We start from the raw sequence: 27,352 nt of genomic DNA, 5'->3' as shown, positions 1-27,352 counted from the left end.
GCTTTCGTGTGGTATCATATTCTGGGGTAATTCATCGTTGAGTAGAAAAGTATTCATTGCTCAAAAACGTGTAACCAGAATAATTGCTGGAGCCCACCCACGGTCATCCTGCAGACATCTATTGAAGGATCTAGGGGTCCCCACAGTAACCTCACAGTATATATATTCACTTATGAAATTTGTTGTTAATAATCCAATCCAGTTCAAAAGTTATAACAGTGTTCATATCTATAACACCAGGAGAAAGGATGATCTTCACTATGCAGGGTTAAATCTGACTTTGGCACAGGAAGGGGAAAATTATGCTACCACAAAAGTCTTTGGTCACCTACCAAACAGCATCAAAAGCCTGACAGATAGTCAACCAACACTTAAAAATAAATTAAAAGAATTTCTAGATGACAACTCCTACTCATTGGCTGAATTTTTTGATATAAATTAAGGGAGGGGAAAAAAACTAACTTAAACATTAGTGTCATGCAATATTTTGTGTAATGTAATATCTTGTACAGACATCTTTCATTAACCTGACACGTTCCACATCATTACAAGTCTCGTATTCATGATCTATGGAACAAGTACTAATCTAATCTAATCCAACAGAACGACGACTAGTAAAGCACTGTGGTGATCAAACCAAGCTTCAAACTTAGGGATCCTTTACTTTTTACTTTTAAGAAAATAACGGATGAATAATTATCAAATGTTCAGTACACAACAAGTTTTCTTTGCCTCCTGAAAAATGTTTAATTATTGGAGCTCACCGAATCAGTTACATAAAAAAATACCTGTTTCAGAATATAGTCCCTCACAGCTGAATTTCTGCGGAAGCCCATGTTTGTAGTCGTAAAATATAAAGGAGTGAACATCAGCGGTCTCAAACAAGGTTTTAATTAAAGCACGATGTATTTCGTTCTGGTAAAGCTCATCTTAAGTTGCTTAAAATATTATTTGTCATTTTTTGACGACAGTTTCTACTGACCCTATTAAAGATATATGTTAGTCAGATGAAACATATGTGCCATAAAGAACAATTATGTAGAGCTATTTACTTCTGTTATCAACTGCCCACACTAGAAGTACGAACAGAAACAACTTTTGTGACAGAAGGCTGATGTTGCCTGCTTTGTATTTTACGAATGTAAAGAGTCACGGACCCAATGGTAACCACTCGGGCTAAAAATAAGATTATAGAAAACTTGGAGCAGCGGAACTTCAGCTTACTATTTATATTTACATTAGCCAAAAAAAAAAAGTAAACTGCTACGATGTGTTGCAATCAAAATGTCCTGGGGAGTACGAAACTCAGTTAAACAAAATCCTAACATACATAGTTGCGACACTCACTTCTGAGAACAAAATAATTACCGACCGACAGTTGGAACAGCTAGCAACCCTGGCGGGAGGAAAACCAGCAATAAGACATGTTTATTTGTAATTATTTTTCTGATGTTTATTTGTAATTATTTTTCCATCTCTTTAATGAAACAGTTATTACATGTTTTGTTTCCATGCTTTCTGAAATTATCAAGAACATGAATGATCGAGAAATGAACATTCAGGGGCATAAGCTACAACTCATTCTTCTTCTTTCGTTTCACTCTCTTTGGGGTACGCTGGATCAATCATTTCTTTATGCGTTGTTCTTTTCTTAGGGCCCAGTATTTCTTCATTCTTCTTCTTCTTTTCCTCTCTTCTTTCGAGATGAAGGGTTGGTCTTTTGTGTAGATATGTCTTGGAACTTTATGTTTTCAACTTTAATAATTAATTTAGCTGTTCGATCAATACGTGAATTTTCTGAAATCTTTAATTCTACTACGTCTTTCTCACTTTCTTTAAACCAGTTGTTTTTCGGTTTGCTGTTACGGAAAAAGTCAAAGATTTGTTTAGTTCACCTGTTGGAATTAATTCTGAGAAGATGACCATAAAAATTTATCCTCCTATTTCGCATAGTATCTGAAAGTTTTTCAGTTTTCTTGTAGAGGGTTTCATTTTTGATGTATATAATTTTATTGTCTTGAAATTTTGGTCGTATGATTTTTCTTAAATTTTTTCTTTTCATTAGCTCAAGTTTCTCCATGTGGCTTTTGAAATTCATGTTTAGTGTTTCGGCTGCATACAGTGCTTCTGGCTTAATCACTGCCTTTTAGTGTGTAATTTTGGACCCCCATGGAAGGGATTTTTTATTCTATGTATTTTTTGTTAGTTGGAAGGCCAATTCAACTTTATTTTTTCTGGATTCTATTGCTTTTCTTTCCCCAGCATTCCAACTAATCCATTCTCCTATATATTTGAATTCTTTTACTCTTTCAATCTTTTGTTCTTGAACTTTGAGGTATTTACAAGAGTGCTTGATGTTTGTCAGTATCTTCATTTTATCAAAGGAGATGTGAAGACCTATTTTACCTGCTTGTTTCTTTAGTTCAAGGATTTGCTCCTGTGCTTCTTCCATTGTTTCAGCAAACAGGGCCATATCATCTGCAAAAGCAATGCAATTTACTTTAAGGTTCTTCTTTTTGCAACCCAGTCTTATACCACTCTTAATATTTGTGTTCCATTCTCTGACTACTTGATCAAACGCACAATTGAATAGCAACGATGAGAACCCATCCCCCTGTCGCACTCCCGTTTTTATTTCATAGGCTTCCAATAATTCGCCCATAAATTTAACCTTCGAAAAAATATTTGTAAGGGTAGCTTTTATAATATTAGTTGTTTTCTTATCCATTTCTTCCAGGACTGATAATACAGAATCTCTATCAAACGAATCATATGGTTTTCTGGAATCAATGAATAAGATTACATATGTCTTTGCCCTTGATTTTTGGTATGCCAAGATGTTTTTGAGGTTTAGTATTTGTTCTGAACACGACCTACCCTTTCTAAAACCTCCCTGGTGTTCCGCGATTTGCGGGTCCAATTGCGGCTCTGCCCTGTTCAAAAGGACTTTAGAAAGAATCTTGAATGTTATATCCAGCAGTGATATTCCTCTGTAATTCTTGGGGTCTGTCTTCAAACCTTTCTTGTGGATAGGATGAATGAGAGGTATTCTTCATTCTGTGTGGATCTCTTCTTCTTTCTAGATTTTATCGAAAACACACTGAAGGGATGTAATTGCATTTGTGTCAGCCTTTTTCCATAGTTCGGTCACTATTTGGTTTCTCCGGACGCTTTGTTGTTTTTAAGTTCTGAAATGACCTTCTGTAGTTATTCAGTTGTCCGTAGTTCTGAATCCGGCTTCTCACTGTTATTTTGGATGGATTCAAATTTTTCAAGAATGGCTGCACAATTCACGATTTTCTCAAAGTAGCCTTTTAGTACTTTGCAGTTTTCCGTGTTATTGTGAGCGACGGTCCCATTTACATCTCGAAATTGGAGAGTGGGTGCTTTGTATCTACTTAAACTTTGTTTGAAAGTTCTGTAAACGCTTCTCTTGTGTTGTTTTTAGCAAGTTCTTCATCAATTTGGAGGAGAGTTTTGTTTTCATGTGCCTTCTTAATCCCTTTTATATTTTTACCTATCAGTTTTCTAACTGTAATGAAATTCAATCTGCTTTCTGTGATTGTCAGTTTTACCAAGCCTGTTTTCTTGTTTCAATGAGGGCATCACATTCCAGCGACCACGAGTCATGTTTTTTACTTTTTATGTTAGGTGCTATCCGTTCGGCTGTAGTAATGATGTTTTCCTTGACATTCTCGTAGCTTTGTGTCTGAATGGTTTCTGTTGCTTTTGTGAATTGATCTGATTTTAATATTTTTTCCGTGCTCTACTTCCGACCCTCAATTTGTTTCATGCTACGTTTCCTGTTTGGGATGATTTTGAACTTAATTTTTGAAAGATAGTGGTCTGAATCCTATTTTGCACCCCTAAGTACCCCAACATTCATGATTTCTTTGCGAGAAATCTTCTTGATTGCCACATGATCAAGTTGAAATTACCAAAGGCTAGGATTTGGGATATCCATGTCTTTTGTCTTCGTGGTCGTTTCTTGAAAGCTGTGGATTTAAGAATTAAATTGTGTGCTTGGCAAAGTTCTATTAGCCTCACCCAATTTATGTTTGTTCTCTTGTGTGCAGGATATTATCCAACTATTGTCTTATATATCTTTTTTCTTTATCAATCTGTACATTAAAGTCGCCAAGAAGAATGATGACGATTTTATCTGGAATTTTATGAATAATGTCATCTAGATGATTCCAAAAGGCCTCCATTTTTTCTTTGTTTTTCCTGTTATCCTCATTTATAGGGACATGTGCATTGATAATTGTGTAGATTTTGTTTGTGCTTGTGAATGTAAGACTTGAGATTCTTTCTGATTGGGAATCAAAGTCCAACTACTGAGTTCAAGATATGTTTGTTGATTATAAAGGCTGTTCCAAAATGTGGTACATTTTTCATTACTCTCGGTCGCACTTTCCCTTTGTATATCTTAAAACCTTTGGAATCGAAGGTATCTGTATCCATGTATCGTGTTTCTTAAATGGCTGTCATGAGTATGTTGTGGTTGTTTAGCGTATCTGTTAAATGTTTTAAATTTTCCGGTTTTCAACAATGAGTTTGCATTGAAAGTTGCTAGGTATGTTGATTGTCTATGTTGAAATTTGTATGATATTCTAAGACACTCCGACTTGTCTTTGTGTAATGTTGCAGACTCCCTAGAATCCGAATGTCTGCTGACGAACTGGCGTACGGTGGATCGTCCACCTGGGGTAAAATAGTTTACATCACACACTTCCATGATTGAGCTCACCGAATCAGTTACTTTGTGTGTGGCCCAAAGGCCACAAAAAATACAACCAAGATTGTGAGTCCTGGAGGTAGTTGTTTTGCTCTCTCCGCCGTTGGGAACCTGAACTTCCTCTTTCGCCTTTGAGACCGTTGACCAGGTTTCACCTAGTAACCCTAGGCAGGGGCCCTTACAGCGTGCTACCATCCGGAGCCAGATGGACCCAGGTTTTTTAACGAGGTGTTACTCCTCTCCCCTCCTCCTTCCTCATCACTTTCGAAATGAGGCTCAGCAACTTATTCATGAACAAATACTTTAGAATAAATGTATAATTTCAGTTTACTTCACCTATAAAGCATAAACATATATTTCACGCTTAAGAAGCATACATATGTTTCTGTTGTGTGTAGTTTTTTGTTGATAAGACACTTTCTTGACATGTAACAATTTTGTACGGCTGTGATGATTCGCCCTGTCTTAAACATCACTTGACTTTCTAAAACACGAATATTTTATCAGTATAATTACTCTTGCTTCAAAAGCGAGTAAGCTGAAGATTCCTGCCGTCTATGGCGCAGACGTAGCAAAAAATGCAGAATTGGTTTCTTCTGTGTTACGAAAAATTGTGATGGCTTATTTGGCACGTTAGAAGTGTAGGTACTGCAGAACGAAATTTTCACACTGCATTGGAGAGTGCGCTGTTATGAAAATTCGTGGAGGATTAAAACTGTGTGTTGTACCGAGGCCCGAATTCGGGACCTTTGCCTTTCGCGGGCAAATGTTCCACCAATTGAGAATCTCGCAGATTTATCAGGAAAACTTCTGTTAAGTTTGGAAGGTAGGAGACGAAGTACTGGCGGAAGTAAAGCTGTGCGGACGGGTCGTGAGTCGTACTTGAGTAGCTCAGTCAGTGCACGCGGCAGGCGTAGGTCCCGAATTCGAGATTATATACATAAATACTTCTGCAAGGAAGTTTCAATGTAGGTACTGCATTGCATAAAAGTTCCCTTCATTCACTGATCTGACTTGAACTGTAGTGAAGAAAATTTCACATTGTTTGCAATTTTTTTGCTTTTAAAAGAAAACGACATTCTTCAGTAAATATCTGTAGGTGAGACGAGAATCGTAAATAAAAAAATAAAAAAACTGTTCTGTATTGTGCCGTTTCATACCTCCCAGGGTGCTTAGGAAGGTAATGAAAGACAAATATGGTATCATTTTCTAGTTAGTGTCGATTTTTATGGCACTACATGCGCTCCCTAATAAAACCTGTGCGGATACAAGACCCACCTCAAAACTGCAAATGTTTTTTATTGGTTACCGGTTTCGGCTCATTAAAGTCCCACCCTCAGACATTTTATGCAGAAAATTGTATATAGAAAGTGAACAGTAAAAAATACATTCAATTTTGTATTTTCATTATGCAGTACATACCAATCTAAAATGTTGTTCAGTGTGTGACAGTCATTACACATCGTCGTATTCTTAGAGCTAAGTCTCCCTAAAGTGAAAAACCGTAATTAGTTACGAAAATGGCAAAAGTTAATCATTAATCAAATATTTTTATACTGCCCGTATTGCCACACATGTATACAAACGATTGATAGCAACGTGTGTAGTAATATGGACACTATAACATTATTTGATTAGTGATTAACGTTGTAAGTTTGGATAATAAACTTCGAGTTTTCATTTTAGGTCGACTTAGCTCTGAGAGTACGACAGTGTGTAATGACTGAACAACTTTTTATTAGATTGATATCAACAGCATAACGGAAATTCAAATATTGAACGAATTTTTTACTGCTCACTTTTTGTATACAATCTTCTGTATTTTAGATCTGAGGATGGCTCGTCATGTGCCGAAACCGATAATCAATTGAGAAAATATGCAATCTTGACGCAGGATTTTTATCCACACATGTTTTAAATCAACAGATCATGTATCTCCACACTGAAAATGTCAAAGAATTACACGAAAGATACTGAAACTTCCTGGCAGATTAAAACTGTGTGCCCGACCGAGACTCGAACTCGGGACATTTGCCTTTCGCGGGCAAGTGGTCTACCAACTGAGCTACCGAAGCACGACTCACGCCCGGTACCCACAGCTTTACTTCTGCCAGTACCTCGTCTCCTACCTTCCAAACATTACAGACGCTCTCCTGCGAACCAAGCACAACTAGCACTCCTGAAAGAAAGGATATTGCGGAGACATGGCTTAGCCACAGCCTGGGGGATGTTTCCAGAATGAGATTTTCACTCTGCAGCGGAGTGTGCGCTGATATGAAACTTCCTGGCAGATTCAAACTATGTGCCCGTCCGAGACTCGAACTCGGGACCTTTGCCTTTCGCGGGCAAGTGCTCTACCAACTGAGCCACCGAAGCACGACTCACGCCCGGTACCCACAGCTTTACTTCTGCCAGTACCTCGTCTCCTACCTTCCAAACTTTACAGAAGCTCTCCTGCAAACCATGCAGAACTAGCACTCCTGAAAGAAAGGCTATTGCGGAGACATGGCTTAGCCACAGCCTGGGGGAGAGCTTCTGTAAAGTTTGGAAGGTAGGAGACGAGGTACTGGCAGAAGTAAAGCTGTGGGTACCGGGCGTGAGTCGTGCTTCGGTAGCTCAGTTGGTAGAGCACTTGCCCGCGAAAGGCAAAGGTCCCGAGTTCGAGTCTCGGTCGGGCACACAGTTTTAATCTGCCAGGAAGTTTCATATCAGCGCACACTCCGCTGCAGAGTGAAAATCTCATTCTGGACGAAAGATACTGTTCGCACTCACTCGACATCGTATTCAGAAGTGTAGCTTACTGCCCGCTTGGAGCACTGCTGTCACAGTGTGTAACAAAACTGATGAGTGTCGTGACTATGATTAAACTTTGCACCACGCCTGTTGTACAGATTGTCCACACTATGAGGCTTTTACGGCCTTACACTAAGCTCCACAATACACTACAGACAAGGGAAACAGTAATTTAGTTTCTTTTTCTTTCCCATTACTATGTGACATACACGCCCCCCCCCCCCCCCCCCCACACACACACACACAAAACGGTTTTACCCATTTAGATACCTGCGGAGCCTTATTTACCACTGGTTATTGCTCTTGGTAAGAAATGAGCGAGATCGGAGACCATAGGTCACAACTCGTCCGCTCACCTGTCCAAAATTGGAGCCTGGCGGCTGCGGACAGCTGGGAACGGCCGCCTCCTGGAAGAAGATGCTCAGCGCCGTCTGCAACAGAAACGGGAGCCACAGTTTAGTACAGCGGCAATGAGTCCCCTCTCTGGCGTTCCGTTTTCTCTTCATTAGATGCAGATAAAAATGCTGTAGCGATATCCTATTTATCTCGACCACCTCAAATAACTTTTTGACCCCCCCCCCCCAAAAAAAAGTATCAAGCAAACGTTGCTAAGTTACCAGCAGAACCACAACGAACATGACTGAGTGTTTTGTGACTTCGTTCGTTTACGAAGATATAAACAGCAGTACTCCTTTTTGAAGTAGTGGCCACCATTTTTATTCAGCAGTCCACCTCCTCTATTCAAAACATGTTCAAAAATTTATTACAGTCTACCATTCAAGTAAGTAAGCCGTTATCAAAAATGTAACACAAATTTCACTTCGACTCTCCTGTTCCAACACCCAGTGAAAGCACCGGGGGTAACGTAACACGTCCACTTACAAGAGCTGACGTAAAAAAATGGAAACAAGCATACACACCGGTCATTCAGTTAATAGTCTTAATTTGAAGATTTCTGTGAGTACAATGTACACCAACCAAGAGAAAATAGGAATAGTACTCATCAATGGAGACTGAAATAATATTTTCCTAATTATAATAAGAATGAAAGTAAAATTTCGGGCGTGCAGCCGCATAAATTCAGCTTCATCTTCTAACATTTCGGCTGAATACCGTCCAGCCATCTTCAAAGTGAGCCGAGGTGACTAACGCTTCAGCACTTGCTCCGTCCTCTTAAACTCTGCGTATGCGGAGGATGCTAAGTTCACCCAACCTGGATATGATGTGACGTCATTATGACGTATATACGCTTTAGTCGATTAACCCACCTATCGACTTTTAAGAACGTTCGAGATTCTAAACTGTCGTCAGCTAGTGGTTTGTTTTGACACGTGCGATTCTGAAAACAGCTCAGTGTGGCAGCTTATATGTATTTCGCCAAAATAAAAGTAAAAGAGCTGGATATTAATAGAAAATTTCTGACCGTTGCCTTGAAAACACCACGGACAACACGTTTCGTAAAAAAGTGAAGTCTTCTTATGTCCCGACCAGATTAGATTGTGTGATTGTTGTATTGAATGCTTACGCCGAAAATAATATTTATTTATTATCAACATTTTAGTATGGTTTCATACAATTGGTCTTGTCAGTGTATATTAGATTGTAGCAGCATACTCTTGCTGTCTTTTTTTTCTTAATTTATATAGCTGAAAGAGAACTCGTGCAAGTTTGTTAGCTAAGTAATTTACATGTCCATCCCAAGATAGTCTTTTATCAACCATAATTCCAAGTAATTTTATACTCGGACTGCAGAGACAGGTACCTTAGTGTCAGTAGTGACTGGTGTGTAGAATGATTGAATTTCGAACTTTAAAAAAAATGAGGCATTGTTGAAGAAAAATCGTCGACCTGAGATGAAATACGAGGGGAAGTGGATTTCTCAGTGTAATCTTAACCAAAGATTAGTGTCTAGTACTGATTGACTCATGAATGCAGTGTCAAAGCATTCCATGGTGGTATGGTAAACCAGACGTACTGAATATTATGTCATGTATACAACCACAATAGTTTTAGCATGTTCCTGGCCATGTCAATGTGGTTTATGTCAGCAGTATAATTTGCTAAGACAAGATTACGCAAAATATGAATTGCATCACAACATGAGCGGATAGCCACAATAATTAGAGACGAGCAAACGAAAAACAACACACAGGACACAAACACAGTACAATACACGATTTAAACGCAAGCAACGCAAAACACATTTAAATGAATGGCGCAGAGCACAGCGCTACCCTGTCACAACCTCTCGAAAGTTCACAAAAATCGAATAGTCGGTATACGGTTTCTATCGTTGTCGATGTAGCGTGTATACGTCATAATGACGTCACATCGTATCAAAGTCCGGGGAACTTAGTTAGCATCCTCCTGCGTATGCGGCCAAAGATAAACACGGCACCAGAGAGGTTGATGGGCGGCAAAGAGGCGTAACATACGCATGGAAAATAAATCTAAGGCTGCGCAGTCGATCCACACGGTGATATCGATGTGTCACGGAGAGCTGCATTGTCACGACGTCTTTGTGATTTAATTACAGAAATTTTCGGATTCCATGATTTGTACAAGCTGACGCCGCTATCTCTATTAATTAAATTCGTCGCCAACCGAATTTCAAATGTTGCTTTCACTACTGACCGACGAATTTCATTAATAGAGATAGCGCCTTCAGCTTGGACAAATCATGTAATTCGGCAATTCCCGTAATTAAATCACAAACATGTCGCGACGGTGCAGCTCTCCGTGACACATCGATATCACCGTGTGGGTCGACTGCGCACCCAAAGATTTAATTTAAATGCATATGTTACATCTCTTTGCCGCATATCATCATCTCTGGCGCCTTGTCTATCTTTGGCCGCATACGCAGTGGTTCGGTCCTCGAGTTTAAAAGGACGGAGCAAGTGCTAGAGCGTTAGTCACCTCGGTTCTACTGAAGATGGCTGGACGGTAATCAGCCGAAATATCAGAAGATGAAGCTGAATTTATGCGGCTGCACGCCTGAAATTTTATGGAACAGTCTTTACGCCGCGAAACCATGATGATGCACAGAACGCAAATAGTACAATGCGGTAGCGGAGCGCTGCGAGACGTACAGAAAGAGTGTCATTAAGGTTCTGGAAGGTACCGACAGAGATATGGAGCCATGCCAATTCCATTACCTCGATCGATGATCCATGGCGCGAGCAGCCCGATCGAGGTGGTCCCACAGATTCACTATTGAGTTTAGGTTGGTTGGTTTGTGGGATTGAAAGGACCAGACTGCTAGGGCCATCGGTCCCTTTTTCCAAAAACTTCAAACACCCACACAGAATAAAAACGAACAATGCAGATGACAAGAGACGACACAGGACAAGAAAGACTCAGACAGAGACCAGACAAAAGGAATTAAAATCAGAGTGTGACAGTGGTTGGCCGACCATAGAGACAAAAAAGGAAAAGCCAACCATCTAGAAACACACGAAAAAAACAGTCTAAAATCGCAGGCCAAAGGCCAGACTCATGACAAAAAAAACGACAAACACTTAGATCAAGTGATAAAGGCACCCTGCCCGAATAAAACGCAAAACTAAGCCTGCCATGGCAGCGTCATCTGTGGCCAGGGGAGTAGGGTAAACTCATCCTGGTGGTCTTCCAACCACACAGGTTACACTGTTCTTTGTGACGCGTTGCGCTTTCTCCTCCTGGTAGATGCCATCCTGCCGAGGAAAAAAACAACCGCACGTAGCGGTTGGCATGTCCCCAAGGATAGATGCTTACTTGTTTTTATCTGCTGTGCTTTCCATAATGACGAGCTCACCAAGAAAATGCCACGGAAAACATTCCCGGGATCATAACGCTCCCCTCTGGTTGCAGGGTGTTCGCTTTCATACGTTTCACGCCGTCAACGCCAACGACATCCATCCGATGGAGCGAGAAAACGTAATTCATCCGAAAACGACACATGTACGACTCGGCGGCAAATACCAGCCTTCGTCGCCGATGAACGCTAGTCAGCATCGAGGCATGAACCAAACGCCTGCTACGGAGACCAACACGCAGCAACGTCGCTGAACAGTCGTTGAGGAGACGCTGTTGGCAGCCCCATGGTTTATCTGAGCGGTCAGTCGCTCTACAGTTGCACGTCTATTCGACTGTACACATCTCCGCAGCTGTCGTTCGTCCCTGTCATCCACAGTCCACTACAGTTGGCTAGGAGCCGGTTTTGAGCAGCTTTATTTTCCCTTGCACGGTATATTTTAATGACGGCGGCACGCGAACAGTTTACGAAATTAGCCGTTTCGGGATTGCATCCACCCTTTGCCCGAAAGCCAATGATCACGCCCTTTTGGACGTCAGATAAATCGCTCCACTTTCGCATTCCAAGAACTGCACAGTTTTCCACATCCCCAGACGTGGTTTATATACACTCCACTGCTGCCACCTGCAGGTGAGTGATTACTGTGCGTTGACGTCGAGCACAGGCGGTGGTCACATTAATGTGACTGGAGTGTTTATTTTAGGGTCCTATTTCTCGTGATCTCACCTGGTTCAAATGGCTCTGAGCACTATGGGACTAAACATGTATGGTCATCAGGCCCCTAGAACTTAGAACTACTTAAACCTAACTAACCTAAGGACATCACACAACACCCAGTCATCACGAGGCAGGATCTCACCTGGACCGGAACTAATATTCCCTTGCTCGCCGACGACCGGGAGTGTGTGAACAAAAACAGACAGTATAAGAACGTTCAGTATTCACTTCTCGATAGGCAGATTGCCGCACTGGTCAGTCCACACTTTAGGATCCTTCACCATATATATAGTCGAAACAATGCCCCGGAAGTAGACAATATTCCATTAGAACTACTGATAGCCTTTTAGAGAGCCAGCCCCGATAAAGGTCTACCATCTGCTGAGGAAGCTGTATGGGACTGGCCAAATACCCTCAGACTTCAAGAAGAATATAATAATTCCAATCTCAAAGAAAGTAAGTGTTTACAGGTGTGAAAATTACCGGACTATCAGTTTAATAAGTCACGGTTGCAAAATGCTAACACGAATTCTTTACAGACGAATGAAAAAACTAGTAGAAGCCGATCTCGGGGAAGATCAGTTTGGATTCCGTAGAAATGTTGTAACACGCGAGGCAATACTGACCCTACGACTTATCTTAAAAGATAAAGTAAGGAGAGGCAAACCTATGTTTCTAGCATTTGTATACTTAGAGAAAGCTTTTGACAATGTTGACGCGAATACTCTCTCTCAAATTCTGTAGGTGTCAGGGGTCAAATACAGGGAGCGAAAGGCTATTTACAATTTGTAAAGAAACCAGATGGCAGTTATAAGAGTCGAGGGCCACGAAAGGAAAAGCAGTGGTTGACAAGGGAGTGACACAGAGTTGTGGGCTATCACAGATGTTATTCAATCTGTATATTGAGTAAGCAGTAAAGGAAACAAAAGAAAAACTCGGATTCGGTATTATTATCCATGGAGAAGAAATATAAACTTTAAGATTCGCCGATAACATTGTAATTCTGTCAGAGACAGCAAAGGACTTGGAAGAGCAGTTGAAGGGAATGGACAGTGTCTTAAAGGAGGATATAAGATGAACATAAAAAAAGCAAAACGAGGATAGTGGAATGCATTCGAATTAAATCAGGTGATGCTTAGGAAATTAGATTAGGAAATGAGACAGTTAAAGTAGTAGATGAGTGTTGCTATTTGGGGAGAAAGCCGGCCGGTGTGGCGGAACGGTTCTAGGCGCTACAATCTGGAACCGCGCGACCGCTACGATCGCAGGTTCGAATCCTGCCTCGGGCATGGATGTGTGTGATGTCTTTACGTTAGTTAGGTTTAAGTAATTCTAAGTTCTAGGGGATGATGACCTCAGTAGTTAAGTCCCATAGGGCTCAGAGTAATTTGAACCATTTTTTTGGGGGAGAAAAATAAACGATAATAGTGGAACTAGAGAGGACATAAAATGTAGACTGACAATGGCAAGGAAAGCGTTTCTGAAGTAGACAAATTTGTTAACATTGAGTACAGATTTAAGCATCAGGAATCCTTTTCTGAACGTACTTGTATGGAGTGTAGCCATGTATGGAAGTGAAACATGGACCTGTGCGGCTGGTCCCGGCGGAGGTTCGAGTCCTCCCTCGGGCATGGGTGTGTGTGTGTGTGTGTGTGTGTGTGTGTGTTTGTCCTAAGGATAATTTAGGTTTAGGTTAAGTAGTGTGTAAGCTTAGGGACTGATGATCTTAGCAGTTAAGTCCCATAAGATTTCACACACATTCGAACTCTTTTTAAGAGAATAGAAGCATCCGTAATGTGGAGCTAGAGAAGAATGCTGAAGATTAGATGAGGAGGTACTGAATAGAATTGGGGAGAAGAGGAATTTGTGGCACAACGTGACTAGAAGGGATCGGTTTGTAGGACACGTACGGAGGCGTCAAGGGATCATCAATTTAGTATTGGAGGGACGCGCGGAGGGTAAAAATCGTAGAGGGAGACCAAGACATGAATACACTAAACAGATTCAGAAGCATGTAGGTTGCAGTAGTTGCTCGGAGATGAAGATTCTTGCACAGGATAAAAAAGCATGGAGAGCTGCACCAATCAGTCTCACAATAACAACAACAACGACAACAACCACCACCATATGTATAATTTCGACTCTATAGACTTTGGGAGGCCATGTGTGTTTGGGTAAAAGACTCAAATGCTGCTCAGTAGGGTCGCCCTTGTGCTCGCCTCCTACGCGCCTTGCCCGCTCGACGGGACGACGGCCCGCGCAGCGCGGTAACGGTTCAGCTGCAGCCGACCCAGGAAGGCCGCGCTCGGCGAGTGAGTCAGAGCAGCAGGCGGCTGCAGCGACGTCAATACGAGGCCAGCCGGCGTGCCGAGCCGTGACGCCACGCTGCTCGCGTTACGCCGCCCTGCCGTCTCCCAGGCGGACCGGTTCTCCGCCCGCAACATATCGCACTGGCTCCAGCCGGCGCGCCAGATTCGCGCAACCCAGCGCCACTAAGCTAACTTGTCTTGACATGACGACGACAGTGTCTCGAGAGATGATGTTATGTATCTTCCGGTTCCATTACAGGGGCGGCTCCTCAAATGTCGATTCACACTGTACGTCACAGAACGGAGCGTCTACACATCCCACAATGCATTTCGAATGGCGGCATTCCATCGCGCCGTGAATGGAACGAGTAACCTATAGTTCACAAAACTTCGTGCAAACGTGACGTCATTTTGACGTCACACACTGTATGCAAGACGAAAAGAGCTATCTAACAACTTCTGTGCTTGTTCGGTCCACAACACGTGACACGAACGTTTCACCTCCAGTAGAGAGAAGTAGAGGTTATGCTTTTTCTTAACGTTGTGTACTTTAACCTCGAAGTTGCGTCGTTCATAAATATGTAAAGTTCTGCACTTATGAGAACTGACTGTGGATAAGAGAGAAATTAAAGTGTTCGTAAGAATTGACATCGAAACTGACTAAAAGTTGTACAATTTTTCCTAATATGCCTTCATCAATCCCGAAAGTGAGACGAATTACTGATTTTCAAGGAAAAAAAGTTGAAGTCAGCCAGAATTGAATCCAATAACGCATATATTCAACGGTGTTCAATTAGGTGTCTCAGCAACATAAGCTTATTTTTAGAAATGTTTCATGCTTAATTTGTATAAATTATTGACAATGACAATTCACTGCTGAGAGAGATAGAGAGACAGAGAGAGAGAGCTCTATTAACTTAATAAAACAGAACCTTTTAGAAAGGCGAAGGAGAAAAAAAAAGAGAAAAGAAAAGAAATGGAATATGGCAAGACGCGAACCTGCTATAAAGATACACTACACACCTTAACTAAACGCTTATAATCCCTTACACCATTGTGAACGAGCGAGAGGTTGCCTTTTGTACTTAACTTAGATCTCACGAAGGCTTTAACCGCCAATATGCCATCATATGAGGTTTAATTACAACAAACTGAACCGAGAATTATGTGTTTTTATAAATCGCTAATGTGCCATTGGCTTAAAGCGGCACACAGCAATTTCATACAAGCAAGCTACGACACGAAATTACGGAATCCAATATGGTGATTCCCAACCACCCAGGGTCGAATGTTAACTGAAGTCGATAGCTGTTCCTGTGGTCTTCGCCATGTTGTGAACCGTAGGTTACACGAATGGAACGGGTCATCAATTTCAAAGGTTTCGGGAAGAGAGTTTTGACGTTGATGTTGGTAGACATGGGAGGAGGGAGTTAGTGGGAAGGGGGGGGGGGGGGAGATATAGGTGGGGGGGGGGGGGGGGGCGGCGACTGGCGTGGGCTGATAAACATCGAAGGTTCGCCTATTGTCCGAGCTCTCACTCATGCAATCGCAGTGAAATTTATACTTTTGTGTCTTCTTAATTTTTATTTTATTGTTTGCTTTCTTTTCATGAGCGTTTGTGAAAGGCTCAATGTGAACTTGAATGTTTTTGCTATAAATGTTATTCCACAAAGAGGCTAAATATCTGAAATGGAGAAATGATTCAACCTTCACTATCTCTGAACAAAGAATCTCCTACTCTGTACGTGAATAAGAACTTATACCGATGAAACAATTTTCAATTATTTTTTTTACAATGAAACTCAGTTCTGTTCAAAGAGAAAAATACAGTTTTTTAGATTTTATTTAGTACTTCCAAAGCACAGTAACAGTGTATTTGAAATGTTAAAAATGGCTCTTACTGAATGTACTATCTACGAGTATGTTTCATATCTCCCCATTTATAAGTTTTGTAGTTATCTGTACTTTGCGATAGGTAATCCTAAACGCATACTGCGTTAAAAGGGTTTTTTAATTCATTTGTGTTTCACTATATTATAGAAGGATGATGATGATGATTGGTTTGTGGGGCGTTCAACTGCGCGGTCATCAGCACCGGTAGAAAGTCCCAATTTTTACAGAGTCCAATATAACCACTGCCACGAATAATGCTGATGACGATGAAATGATGAGGACAACACAAAAGCCAATCACTCGTGCAGAGAACATGCCAAACCCGGCAGGGAATCGAACCCGGGAGCTCGTGATTCAGAGGCAGCAACGATAGCCACCAGACTACGCGCTACGAACTCATAGAAAGTAATGAAGATCAGAGTTTAAGGTCCCGTGGACGATGAGGTCAGTGAAAATCGAGTACATTATCACGTTGGGAAAGAAATTGGCGTTTCCTACGATGAACTGTGTTGGTTCAAATGGCTCTGAGCACTATGGGACTTAACTTCTGAGGTCATCAGTCCCCTAGAACTTAGAACTACTTAAACCTATCTAACCTAAGGACATCACACACACCCATACCCGAGGCAGGATTCGAATCTGCGACCGTAGCGGTCGCGCGGTTCCAGACTGTAGCGCTTAGAACCGCTCGGCCACCGAACTGTGTTGGCAATCCCCTTTAGGGATTTAAGGGAAGCACAGAAAACATAAATTTTGATGGTCGGTTGGGGACTTGAACTGCCGTCCTTCCGAATGAGAATCCAGAAAGGTAGTTTTCGTAGTATTTAGCACTTATTTGCCATCACAGTATTTATTAAACTGACATTAATACAAGTATTACGTCACATACTGAAAAATAATAAAAATGAGTTCATCCTATTAAGACAAAGGCACAACGGAATTGAAGACATTAACTACCAGCCGACATAGACTTATATCAATGGGACAAGCTGAAAATTTGTGCCAAACCGCGATTTTAAGGCTTCCTACACAGCTGCGCTGACCACTAAGGCATGCGGACACAGTGGTCCCCACAATCGCACGGACTAACCTAGCACGTCTTCCGTCCCACCCAAATTCTCAACTTATACCACACACTACTGACGTACTGCACCTGCTCATTGGCCTCATTAATCGTGGCATCTAGCCGATTCCCATACAGACAGCTGTGCATCTGCATTGAAGGAATCAATGGCCGTCTGCCCGGGAGAACAAACGTCACAAATACATTAAGACGAAGACGGCCAACGTTTCAATACACATGAACACCAAGCTCGAACTCTTACAGGAATCGACGCGACACCGCGCATAGTAAGGCTACTGAGCAGATGCACATCAGTAATGAGTCAAGTTGAGGAGTCAGGTCTGGCGGGAGGTGTGCTAGGGTAGCCCGAGCAGTTGTGGTGACCACAGTATCTGCACGGCATGCTGATCAGCGCGTCTGCCTAATAAGCAGGAGTCTCGCATTCGAATCCCAGTCCAGCACAAATGTTCAGCTTACCCCATTGATGTTAATCAACGCCCACTGGCACCCAATGTCTTTAACTCTTTCGTGTTATGATTCATAGTGGCTGCAAGATCGTGTCCTTCCACTATATTCAAAATTATCCTATTAAAACAAAGGAAATGACAAAAAATAAAATGAATCCAGTAGCGTTTTGAGGGAGTAGCTTCTTGTAAGTCGATCTGCAATGATATAACAGCGAACTGTAGATCAGAAAGGCGAATGCAAACTTACTGAACTTTAAACTTTCTGTAATTATGACTCGTACAACCATCTGAATTTTCAGTCGAGTAAGTCTCTTTGGTAAACATACAACTAATGTTAAAAAAGAAGAAGAAGAATGAGAAGGAGGAGGAGGGGGACGCTGAACATTATAGTTTAAGGTCTTGTCGACAAAGATGTAGGCTATTTAGAGACGGAACACAAGCTTGGAATGAAACCAGGGTGTGGGCAGAATCATCCTGGCATTTGCTTAAGTGACTCAAGAAAACCGGAGAGAGGGAAGGAAAATGTGCACAAGCAGTTCCAACACGATTTCCGCCAGTCAAAAAGTGGATGACGTTTCGTGCTGTCATCTGTTCTGTGAGGACAACAGTTTGGTTGGAATTTTCTTCCCTCCTTTTATTCACAATTTTGTAACACCTAAATAAAACAGCAGTGCATTGATATAATCGCCATTGTTATTCGAGTGATTCCTTCGAAGGTTTGACAACAACCATAACAACCAAGTATTTTATTTATTTTTTATTTTATTTAAATGCCAAGTTCCGTTGGACCACATTGAGGAGCAAATCTCCAAGGTCATGAAACGTGTCAGTACATGAACTTACAACATAAAAAGTAATAACAGATAATAATAAATGTTCATGAACCTGAAAGAAAGTCAGTCCATAAGTTTAAGCAAACGCTATCAGCAATACAATGAGAATCATCTTAATTTTTCAAGGAACTCCTCGACAGAATAGAAGGAGTGACCAATGAGGAAACTCTTCAGTTTGAATTTGAAAGCTAAGATTTTTGAATTCGAGTGGCAGCTTATTGAAAATGGATGCAGCAGTATACTGCACACCTTTTTGCACAAGAGTTATGGAGTCCGATCCAAATGGAGGTTTGATTTCTGCCGAGTATTAACCGAGTGAAAGCTGCTTATTGTTGGAAATAAACTAATATTGGTAACAAGAAACGACATTAAGGACTATACATATTGAGAGGCCAATGTCAAAATACCCAGACTCGTGAAAAGAGGTCGACAAGAGGTTCGTGAACTCACACCACTTATTGCCCGAACCGCCCGTTTCTGAGCCAAAAATATCCTCCTAGAATGGGAAGAGTTACCCCAAAACATAACACCATACGACATAAGTGAATGAAAATACGCAAAATAGACTAATTTACGTGTCGAAATATCACTCACTTTCGATACCGTTCGAATAGTGAAAATGGCAGTATTAAGTCTTTGAACAAGATCTAGAACGTGGGCTTTCCACGACAGCTTACTATCTATCTGAACACCTAGGAATTTAAACTGTTCAGTTTCACTAATCATATGCCCGTTCTGTGAAATTAAAACGTCAGGTTTTGTTGAATTGTGTGTTAGGAACTGTAAAAACTAAGTCTTACTGTGATTTAACGTTAGTTTATTTTCTACAAGCCATGAACTGAGGTCATGTACTGCTCTACTTGAAACCGAGTCAGTGTTGCACACAACATCCTTTACTGCCAAGCTAGTGTCATCAGCAAACAGAAATATTTTAGAGTTACCCATAATACTAGAGGGCATATCATTTATATAAATAAGGAACAGGAGCGGCCCCAACACTGATCCCTGGGGCACCCCCCACTTGACAGTACTCTACTCAGAACCCACATCACAGCCGTTATCAACTTTGTGAATAATGACCTTTTGCTGCCTGTTGCTAAAGTAAGAGGTGAACCAATTGTGTGCTACTCCCCTTATTCCGTAATGGTCCAACTTCTGGAGAAATATTGTGTGATCAACACAGTCAGATGCCTTTGTTAAATCAAAAAATACTCCAAGCGTTCGAAACTTTTTGCTTAGCCCATCCAGTACCTCACAGAGAAAAGAGAATATAGCGTTTTCAGTTGTCAAACGACTTCTAACGCCGAACTGTACATTTGATAGCAAATCGTGTGATATAAAATGATCAATTAACCTTACATACACAGCTTTTTCGATAACTTTTGCAAACGCTGATGGCATAGAAATAGGTCTAAAATTATCTACATTATCCCTTTCTCCCTTTTTATAAAGCGGTTTTACTACTGAGTACTTTAATCGCTCAGGAAACTGACCAGTCCTAAAGAAAAAAATTACAAATATGGCTAAATACAGGGCTAACATGTGCAGCACAGTACTTTAATATTCTACTAGACACTCCATCGTAACCATGAGAGTCCTTAGTCTTCAGTGATTTGATTATTGTCTCTATCACCCTCTTGTCTGTATCACAAAGGAGTATTTCAGACGTCAATCTCGGAAAGGCATTTGCTAAGAAATTTATATGATTTCCGGTAGATACTAAATTTTTATTTAATTCACCAATGCTCAGAAAATGGTTGTTAAACGCTGAACATATATCTGGTTTATCAGTAACAGAAATATTTTTACTGCAAACTGACTTTATATCGTCAACCTTGTGCTGCTGACCAGACACTTCCTTCACAAGTGACCATATGGCTCTAATTTTATCCTGTGAATTAGCTATTCCATTTGCATACCACATACTTTTTGCCTTGCTAATAACATTTTAAGCACCTTACAATACTGTTTGTAATGGGCTACTGTAGCTTGATTGTGACTACTTCTAAAATTTTGATATAATTCCCACTTTGTTCTACATGATATCCTTATCCCACTAGTCAGCCAACCGGGCTGTCCATTACTGCTAATACCCCATTTAGAATGTCCTAATGGAAAGCAACTCTCTAAGAGCATGAGAAATGTGTTATGGAAAGCATTGTATTTATCATCTATATTATCGGCACTATAAACATCTTGCCACTCATGTTCCTTGACAAGTTTTGAAAAATTCTCTATTGCTGTTGGATTAACTTTCCTACGTAGTTTGTAATTAAACACGACATTGGTTTGAGTACAAAAAACTTTTAGTGTTAAAATTTGTGCATCTGAAAGGCCATTCACCCTTTTACTAACAGAATACCCATCTAGTAATGAAGAATGAACAAAAATATTGTCTATGACTGTGCTACTGTTCCCCTGCACCCTAGCTGGAAAAAACACAGTTTGCATCAGATCATATGAATTTAGGAGATCTACCAACATCCTTTTTCTTGCACAATCATGTACAAAATTAATATTGAAGTCACCACATACAACTACTTTCTGGTACTTCCTACAAAGTGAATCAAGAACCCTCTCTAACTTAAGCAAAAATGCTCTGACGCCGGAGTTAGGGGACCTATAAACAACAGCAATTAGAAGTTTAGTTTCACTAAATTCAGGTAATGCTGCACAACTTTCAAATATATGTTCAGTGCAGTGTCGTGAAACGTCTATGGACTCAAATGAAATACTGTTTTTTACGTACAGAGCCACTCCCCCACACCGCAAGGAACTCCTTGAGAAACAGCCAGCTAATTTGTAGCCTGGTAAAGGAAGCCTCTGAATTATCAAATTATTTAAGTGGTGCTCTGATATACCAATAATTTCAGAGTTAACATCTATTAGCAGTTCACTAACTTTATCTCTAATACCTCTTATATTTCGATGAAGGAAGCACTAGAATAATGAATTCACGGTATCCAGATAGTGAAGGCTCCATTATACCAATATCGACACATATGAATGTCTATACATGAAGTGCATATGGGGCCGAAACTGGTTGTCAAAATAAAATAATTAACTTATCAAAAGATACGCCTGTTTGGTGATGCTCCTAGGTAAATCTCGGCAATTCTTGGAGCGATTTACGGAAATCACGGAAAACCTACATCTAGATGCCGGATGATTATTTGAATAGTCTTGCAGTTTAGGCCAACACTACCTCTTCTAGAAAACTGCCTGGATTTTCGCCCTTCTTTTTATATTTTCTGTGTTTGACACATTACAAGTCATTTCAATCCAACATGCCACAACAGATCGCTCACTGCAGTCAGATCACATGGGGGTGGTTGCATTTCAATAGTGGTATAACGTCCTATCACTCTGAAAGCACCGTCTAGGTAAATCCGGACATCTTTTGCGTAAGAGCGTGTTGTCAGTCTACACAGTGTCTTCTTGTGTAGCTTCCTTAAAACAGTGAAGTACGACCCAACTTTACGACGCGTTGATAGTCCTGCCGGAGAGGTAGCTGCAAAATAACGCGTTTACCTTATCAGCCACAAATGAAAGTCAGCCAGGAAAGTGCCCTCATACAACAGCGCATTGTTTCCAGGCCGTATCCGGCTACCGGCGTGGCGGGCCGGAGTCACTGCTTCGAAAAGTTGATGTCGCGCTCGATATTGTGTCTGGGTTCTCAGTGCTCCGTCAGTTACATCATAAATGCTGCACAACAGGTTCTGAAAGTAGCAGGGGTACAATACTGGGAGAGGAAGGTTATCTATAACTTGTACCGAAACCAGGATATAGTTACTAAAGTCAAAAGACTTGAAACAAGTAATCAATAAATGTTGATTGCCTATCCCTCATATTATTTAATCGGTGCATTTAGGTTTGTCAAGAACACTGTAAGTATGTCAGAGACTGCAAATGACTTGAAAGAGCATCTGAAGAAAACAACTTATAAGATGAACATAAAAAAGGACGACAAGGGAATGCAATCGAAGTAAACCATGAAAGCCGAGGGAATTGGATTAAGAAATGAGATACTAAACACAGTAGAGAGGTTTTGTAGTTTAGGTAGCAAAACAGAGAGGACATAAATCGCACGCTGGTAAAAAAAAATGCATTTCCGAAAAAGAGAAATTTGTTAACATCATACATAAATTTACGATTCAGAATATATTTGTATAGAGTTTAGCTTTGGGTGGCAATTAAACGTCAACGATAAATAGTTCATACAAGAAGAGCATAGAAGCTTTTGAAATGTGGTGCTACAAACGAAAAATGTAAATTACATACGTAAAGCACGTACTGAATGGAATTGGAGAAAAAAGAAATTTATGGCACAGTTTGAGTGAAACAATGGGTTGGCAGAACTCATCCTGAGGCATCCAGGAATCGTCAATTTGGTAACGGAAGGAAGCGGAGGAGGGGGGAGGGGGTCAGGCGGCAAACATTAACGAGAGAGACAACGGCTCTTCTACAGTAAGTACATTCAAATGATATAGGTTGCAGGATTATACAAAAATGAAGGGGCTCGTTCAGAACAGACTACTATGGTGAGTTTATCAAACCAGTCTTCGAACTGAGGCACACAACATCAACCCATTCAGAGTTAGTTTACTGCTTACTGTCCAATTATAAACACCCACGATAGTTTGATTTGCTTTCTCCGGCAGGAGTTATGACGATTTGTATATCTTTTAACTGAAACAGTTCTCATTTATTCTTCAGTTTCAGCTGCAAATTTTAATTACATGAAATGTTTCGATTTCTCTGGATCACATTCAGATCTTGGTAGTTGCGTCATAAACCCGGATTTTGTGTGTCAATCTCATACAGTACTGTATGAAGATGATCCAGAAAAATCCAAACGTATCATGTCATTAAAAATGTGGAACTGAGACTGAAGAATAAACGAAAACTGTTTTAAATATCAGCACGGTTGCTGATTCTCTCGGGGCAAATATGTTGGCTATAATTACCTCTTTACGCTGTCAGCCGCAAAGAGATTTTTTCCTACTGCATAACACTGTCTGGAAATTCATAGTTTAACAAGAACGATAATGATTCTCCGACGCTACCTCGAAGAACTTCTATATTAATGTGCGAGTATCTGGAATCTGAACCTGTACGAAACTCGGCATCTTGTTTTCCAGATGGGATCAGAACCATTCATTTGCTACTCCTGTTGTTACTTATTATTCTAGCTTTTTTAGTTGACTTTTATGACCAACAGTGCCAAGAACCTTTGATAAATCTAAAAACTGTTAGGCAATTATTATTGTCTACGGATCTGCAAATGACTATGCTTCAGATTTACTAGCGATGCTGCTTTACACCAATACTGACTCGAAGACTGTCATGACCTAATGGTATTGATAGTGTGTGGTACGACTTCCACACAAGAGACAACAATGACAAACCTTTCCAAAAAGTTTTTGAGTGAATAATAGGAATAAATGACACAGATATTTGCAGAGTTGCTTGCAAGAGCCCTTGCTCTTTTGCAAGTACAGTGGGTTGATAAATATCAACATGATGGCTGGATATGTACTGTTTTGCCAGCCGAAATAACTTTCTGCTCGTACAATAACGACCTGTGGCGTTGTGTTAATAATACACCTCAGAAAGCCTTTTGGGGAGACTGCATGGGAGCTGAAGGAGCTTTGTGACATCCTCTGGATGTTTTAAGCACAGAGAAATGGGTCCTGCAGTAACATTACATGTACCTGGAATCGCAAACGATTAGATGGCCTTGAAACACACCGAAGTTTGTCAGTTTCCTCGTTTTAACGAAGGTCAAAAATGCTTCACTCTTCCGAGATTAAAATTTCCACATCCAACAGTCTACAACAGTGAGTACGTAACATGATGAACGTTCAGGCGCAATCGTACCTCGGAAGGGGACAGCAAAATCCACCTGGAAAAAACGCATCAACCATGATGATACCCATCTAATCTGGGCGATCTGTATGAGTTCTTTCAAAAACCGATGACTTCCACATTCACAACCTTGTGCACTAAATAGCAACTGTTGGTAACGGTCGTAGAGATGTCAGACTTTATTAGAATGGACATAACTAAAATTACTATTTAATCAGCTTTGGATCGGAAGGAGACAATGACAAAAAACACATCGGGGACAGCCATTTGAAGACTCTCAAGTGTCGAATAACTGAAAGCACACACGCGCCTGCAACGAAATTGGTGCTCTTATTTAGGTGACTGCCGCACGGTTACTGAGTGTATGCAAATTACAGCAATGGATCTACTCAGTGAATATTTAAGCTCGGGTCTTGCAAGGCGGAGCAGTTCTATTCTACACCAGTATCTTCTTCCTACGAGATAAAGCAGATCCACTCATTTGGCAGACTTAACAAACTGACGTTCGGCCTCTGTAGACTATTTTCATCCTCGTATAAATACCCGCACAGAGGATACGTGAAGTAAATCTGGCCAAGGGTTTGTCAGCATTCCCACGTGTCAGAAAACTTAGGTAACACGTAACTGATCCACATTTCATTAAAACAAGAACTGCAGTAATGTACAATATCGTAAAAAATATTCGTTAAAGCTTTATTCGCATCATGGAATCACGTATACAAACTTTTTCCTAAGAAGAAAAGCGTCAATTAGAATGGGAGGGTTTTTCTTGTTATACCACCTATTTGGAACGAATTAAACACTGACTGCCGCTTAAATCACATCTAATTTAACGTGTGTATATAGGAAGGCATAAATAAATCCAAAAATCTAAAGAGTCGATCAGCGGTGGCACCGCAACAACAAATATATATATCGCGGTTGGTCAACATGACTTAAGTACGATGCATGCAGACCGACTTAAGTCACAATAGATGATCCGAATGCTAATAGTGTGTGAGTGCGAAGAGATTATCCGCTTACCAGCCCACGCTGCTTATTGTCAATAAAAGGCTGAAGGAAGCGAAGCTTGTGTTTAGGTACGTTAAATAAATGAAGCGCACAAACCCATCGTCGGAGTAAGGTTCTGTGATCAATACTGCAGCTATCTAAGGCTCAATAGCTACATAATTATGATCTAGAGGAAACGTACAATGTCAGGAATAACGTTCGTTGTTGAGTAGGCAGCTCTGTCATGTGCGATAAACAGCAGCAAGGAATACCTCTACAGCCACCAAGCCGTGAAAGTATGACTGATTCGGAAATCGAAGTAACAAGCATCTGTGACAAGTAACACACACCGCTGAAAATGAAAGAAAACAGAAAACACGTGCACGTATAAACACGCCAGCTGGCGCGATGAAAACACTAGACAGTCTCTAAGTTGCTATATTGTCGACGATATAAGAATAAGTTTCAGATTTTCAGGTCAAAAACAGAATAATAAAACAGACGAGGAACACAATCAATATGTAGAGCGCATTACAACAGCAGCGAGAAAGATAAGATTAATCTACTGTTATGCAGTCGTGATGGATAACTGGAGACTCAAACACAGTCTCCGAAATGCGAATAACACTGTGTGTAAAAGACTAATTAGGCAAGATCTTCAACAAAAAGAAATTAAGCAAAACGACTTCACTGTAAACATCAGTACTTAATGCTTATCAGAGCTACCAGCAGTAGCAGTGTTCCTACGAACTAGAGTGTAATGGAATTACCAACAAAAACAACCCATAGTACCAGGATAAGAGAATACTGCGCTAACGGGGAGCTTGTCACAAATTAGAAATATGTGGCCGAGTGTACAAGACCAAACAGAGACCAACACTGAGAAATGCGAGTATATCCTTCAAATTGCGCAGAAATGAGGAAAAATAGCAATCGATACAGAAGCCGCGCGCGTCTTCCTGATTTCTATAAATTTCCACACGTATGTCGTTTAAAAACGCGTAATGACTGAACGACTTTTGACTACTGGCAAAAAAAAAAAAAAAAACCTGAAATGGCGGGTTTTCAAAACAAATGCGTTTGCGTTGGCTATAACGACGATTAGCTAAAAACCGTGAGAAATAGTGGAACCATCGGCAGGCGGGAGAAGAAGTAGAAAATCGAGTCCGCTGCTTAAAATTGAGATAGTTGACAGGTATACAATAGCCTTAATTTCATACAGTTCACACATAATGTGGTTCTTCTCTTCAAACTTAAATACCCTCTACTGCAGTGATTTTAACGAATGTAAATTACCATCTTTTTGACATTAACAGTCTCTGGGTGAAAGGGCTATGCGATAAAATAATTGCACACTTCAAAGCCATTTCTTGCTTTGAACATTTAAAATACCATGAGACCTCCCTTTATCGCAAGCGAAAATCTTGCTGCAACAAGTTCCATGAGAGCATTCAAACGTTTCCTGCGTATTCCTCTGATCAGATGTAGGAAAAACATTAGATGAGTATTTAAAGACACCTCCAGACGGAGACCATAGATATGAAGGTAATTGTTGTGTACATGAGTAAAAAAGGTAACAGGGAAGTTCCGAATTATGCGTATATAAGTGAACATGTCACTATCTGATTTTTTTTTTCGTGCCCAGAACAACCAACAGTTTCTTATATCAGCTATCCAGAGCTTGTCAAGTTAGCATCATAGAATCTCAAAGTGAATGAAAGAAGAGGGACTCGTAGTTCTGGAGTACAAGCAATACATCATGGTATTGTGAATATGATCGCGGCACTGGTATAAGACTATTACATCTTTCTGCGACATTTAGATGGTACAGCCTCCAGGTAACCTCCTACTCCGGTGGATATCCTTAATTTGGCACGAAAATTAA

The 27,352-nt window shown here is 40.7% G+C and overlaps 1 protein-coding gene across 2 annotated transcripts in view; it reads right to left on the bottom strand.

The window, feature by feature from the left end:
* The window catches only part of LOC126354023 (UBA-like domain-containing protein 1), a 120,899-nt gene that overhangs the window by 40,856 nt on the left and 52,691 nt on the right, over window positions 1–27,352 (bottom strand). For both annotated transcript variants that reach the window (XM_050003349.1, XM_050003350.1), the window contains exon 2: window positions 7,888–7,962. In XM_050003349.1, the coding sequence (XP_049859306.1) occupies window positions 7,888–7,962 (75 nt within the window). The remainder of the gene's footprint in view (window positions 1–7,887; window positions 7,963–27,352) is intronic.

This window comes from Schistocerca gregaria, chromosome 3, assembly GCF_023897955.1.
Source record: "Schistocerca gregaria isolate iqSchGreg1 chromosome 3, iqSchGreg1.2, whole genome shotgun sequence".
Lineage (NCBI taxonomy): Eukaryota > Metazoa > Arthropoda > Insecta > Orthoptera > Acrididae > Schistocerca > Schistocerca gregaria.
The sequence above is the reverse complement of the archived record's forward strand: the minus strand, read 5'-3'. Positions and strand labels throughout refer to the sequence as shown.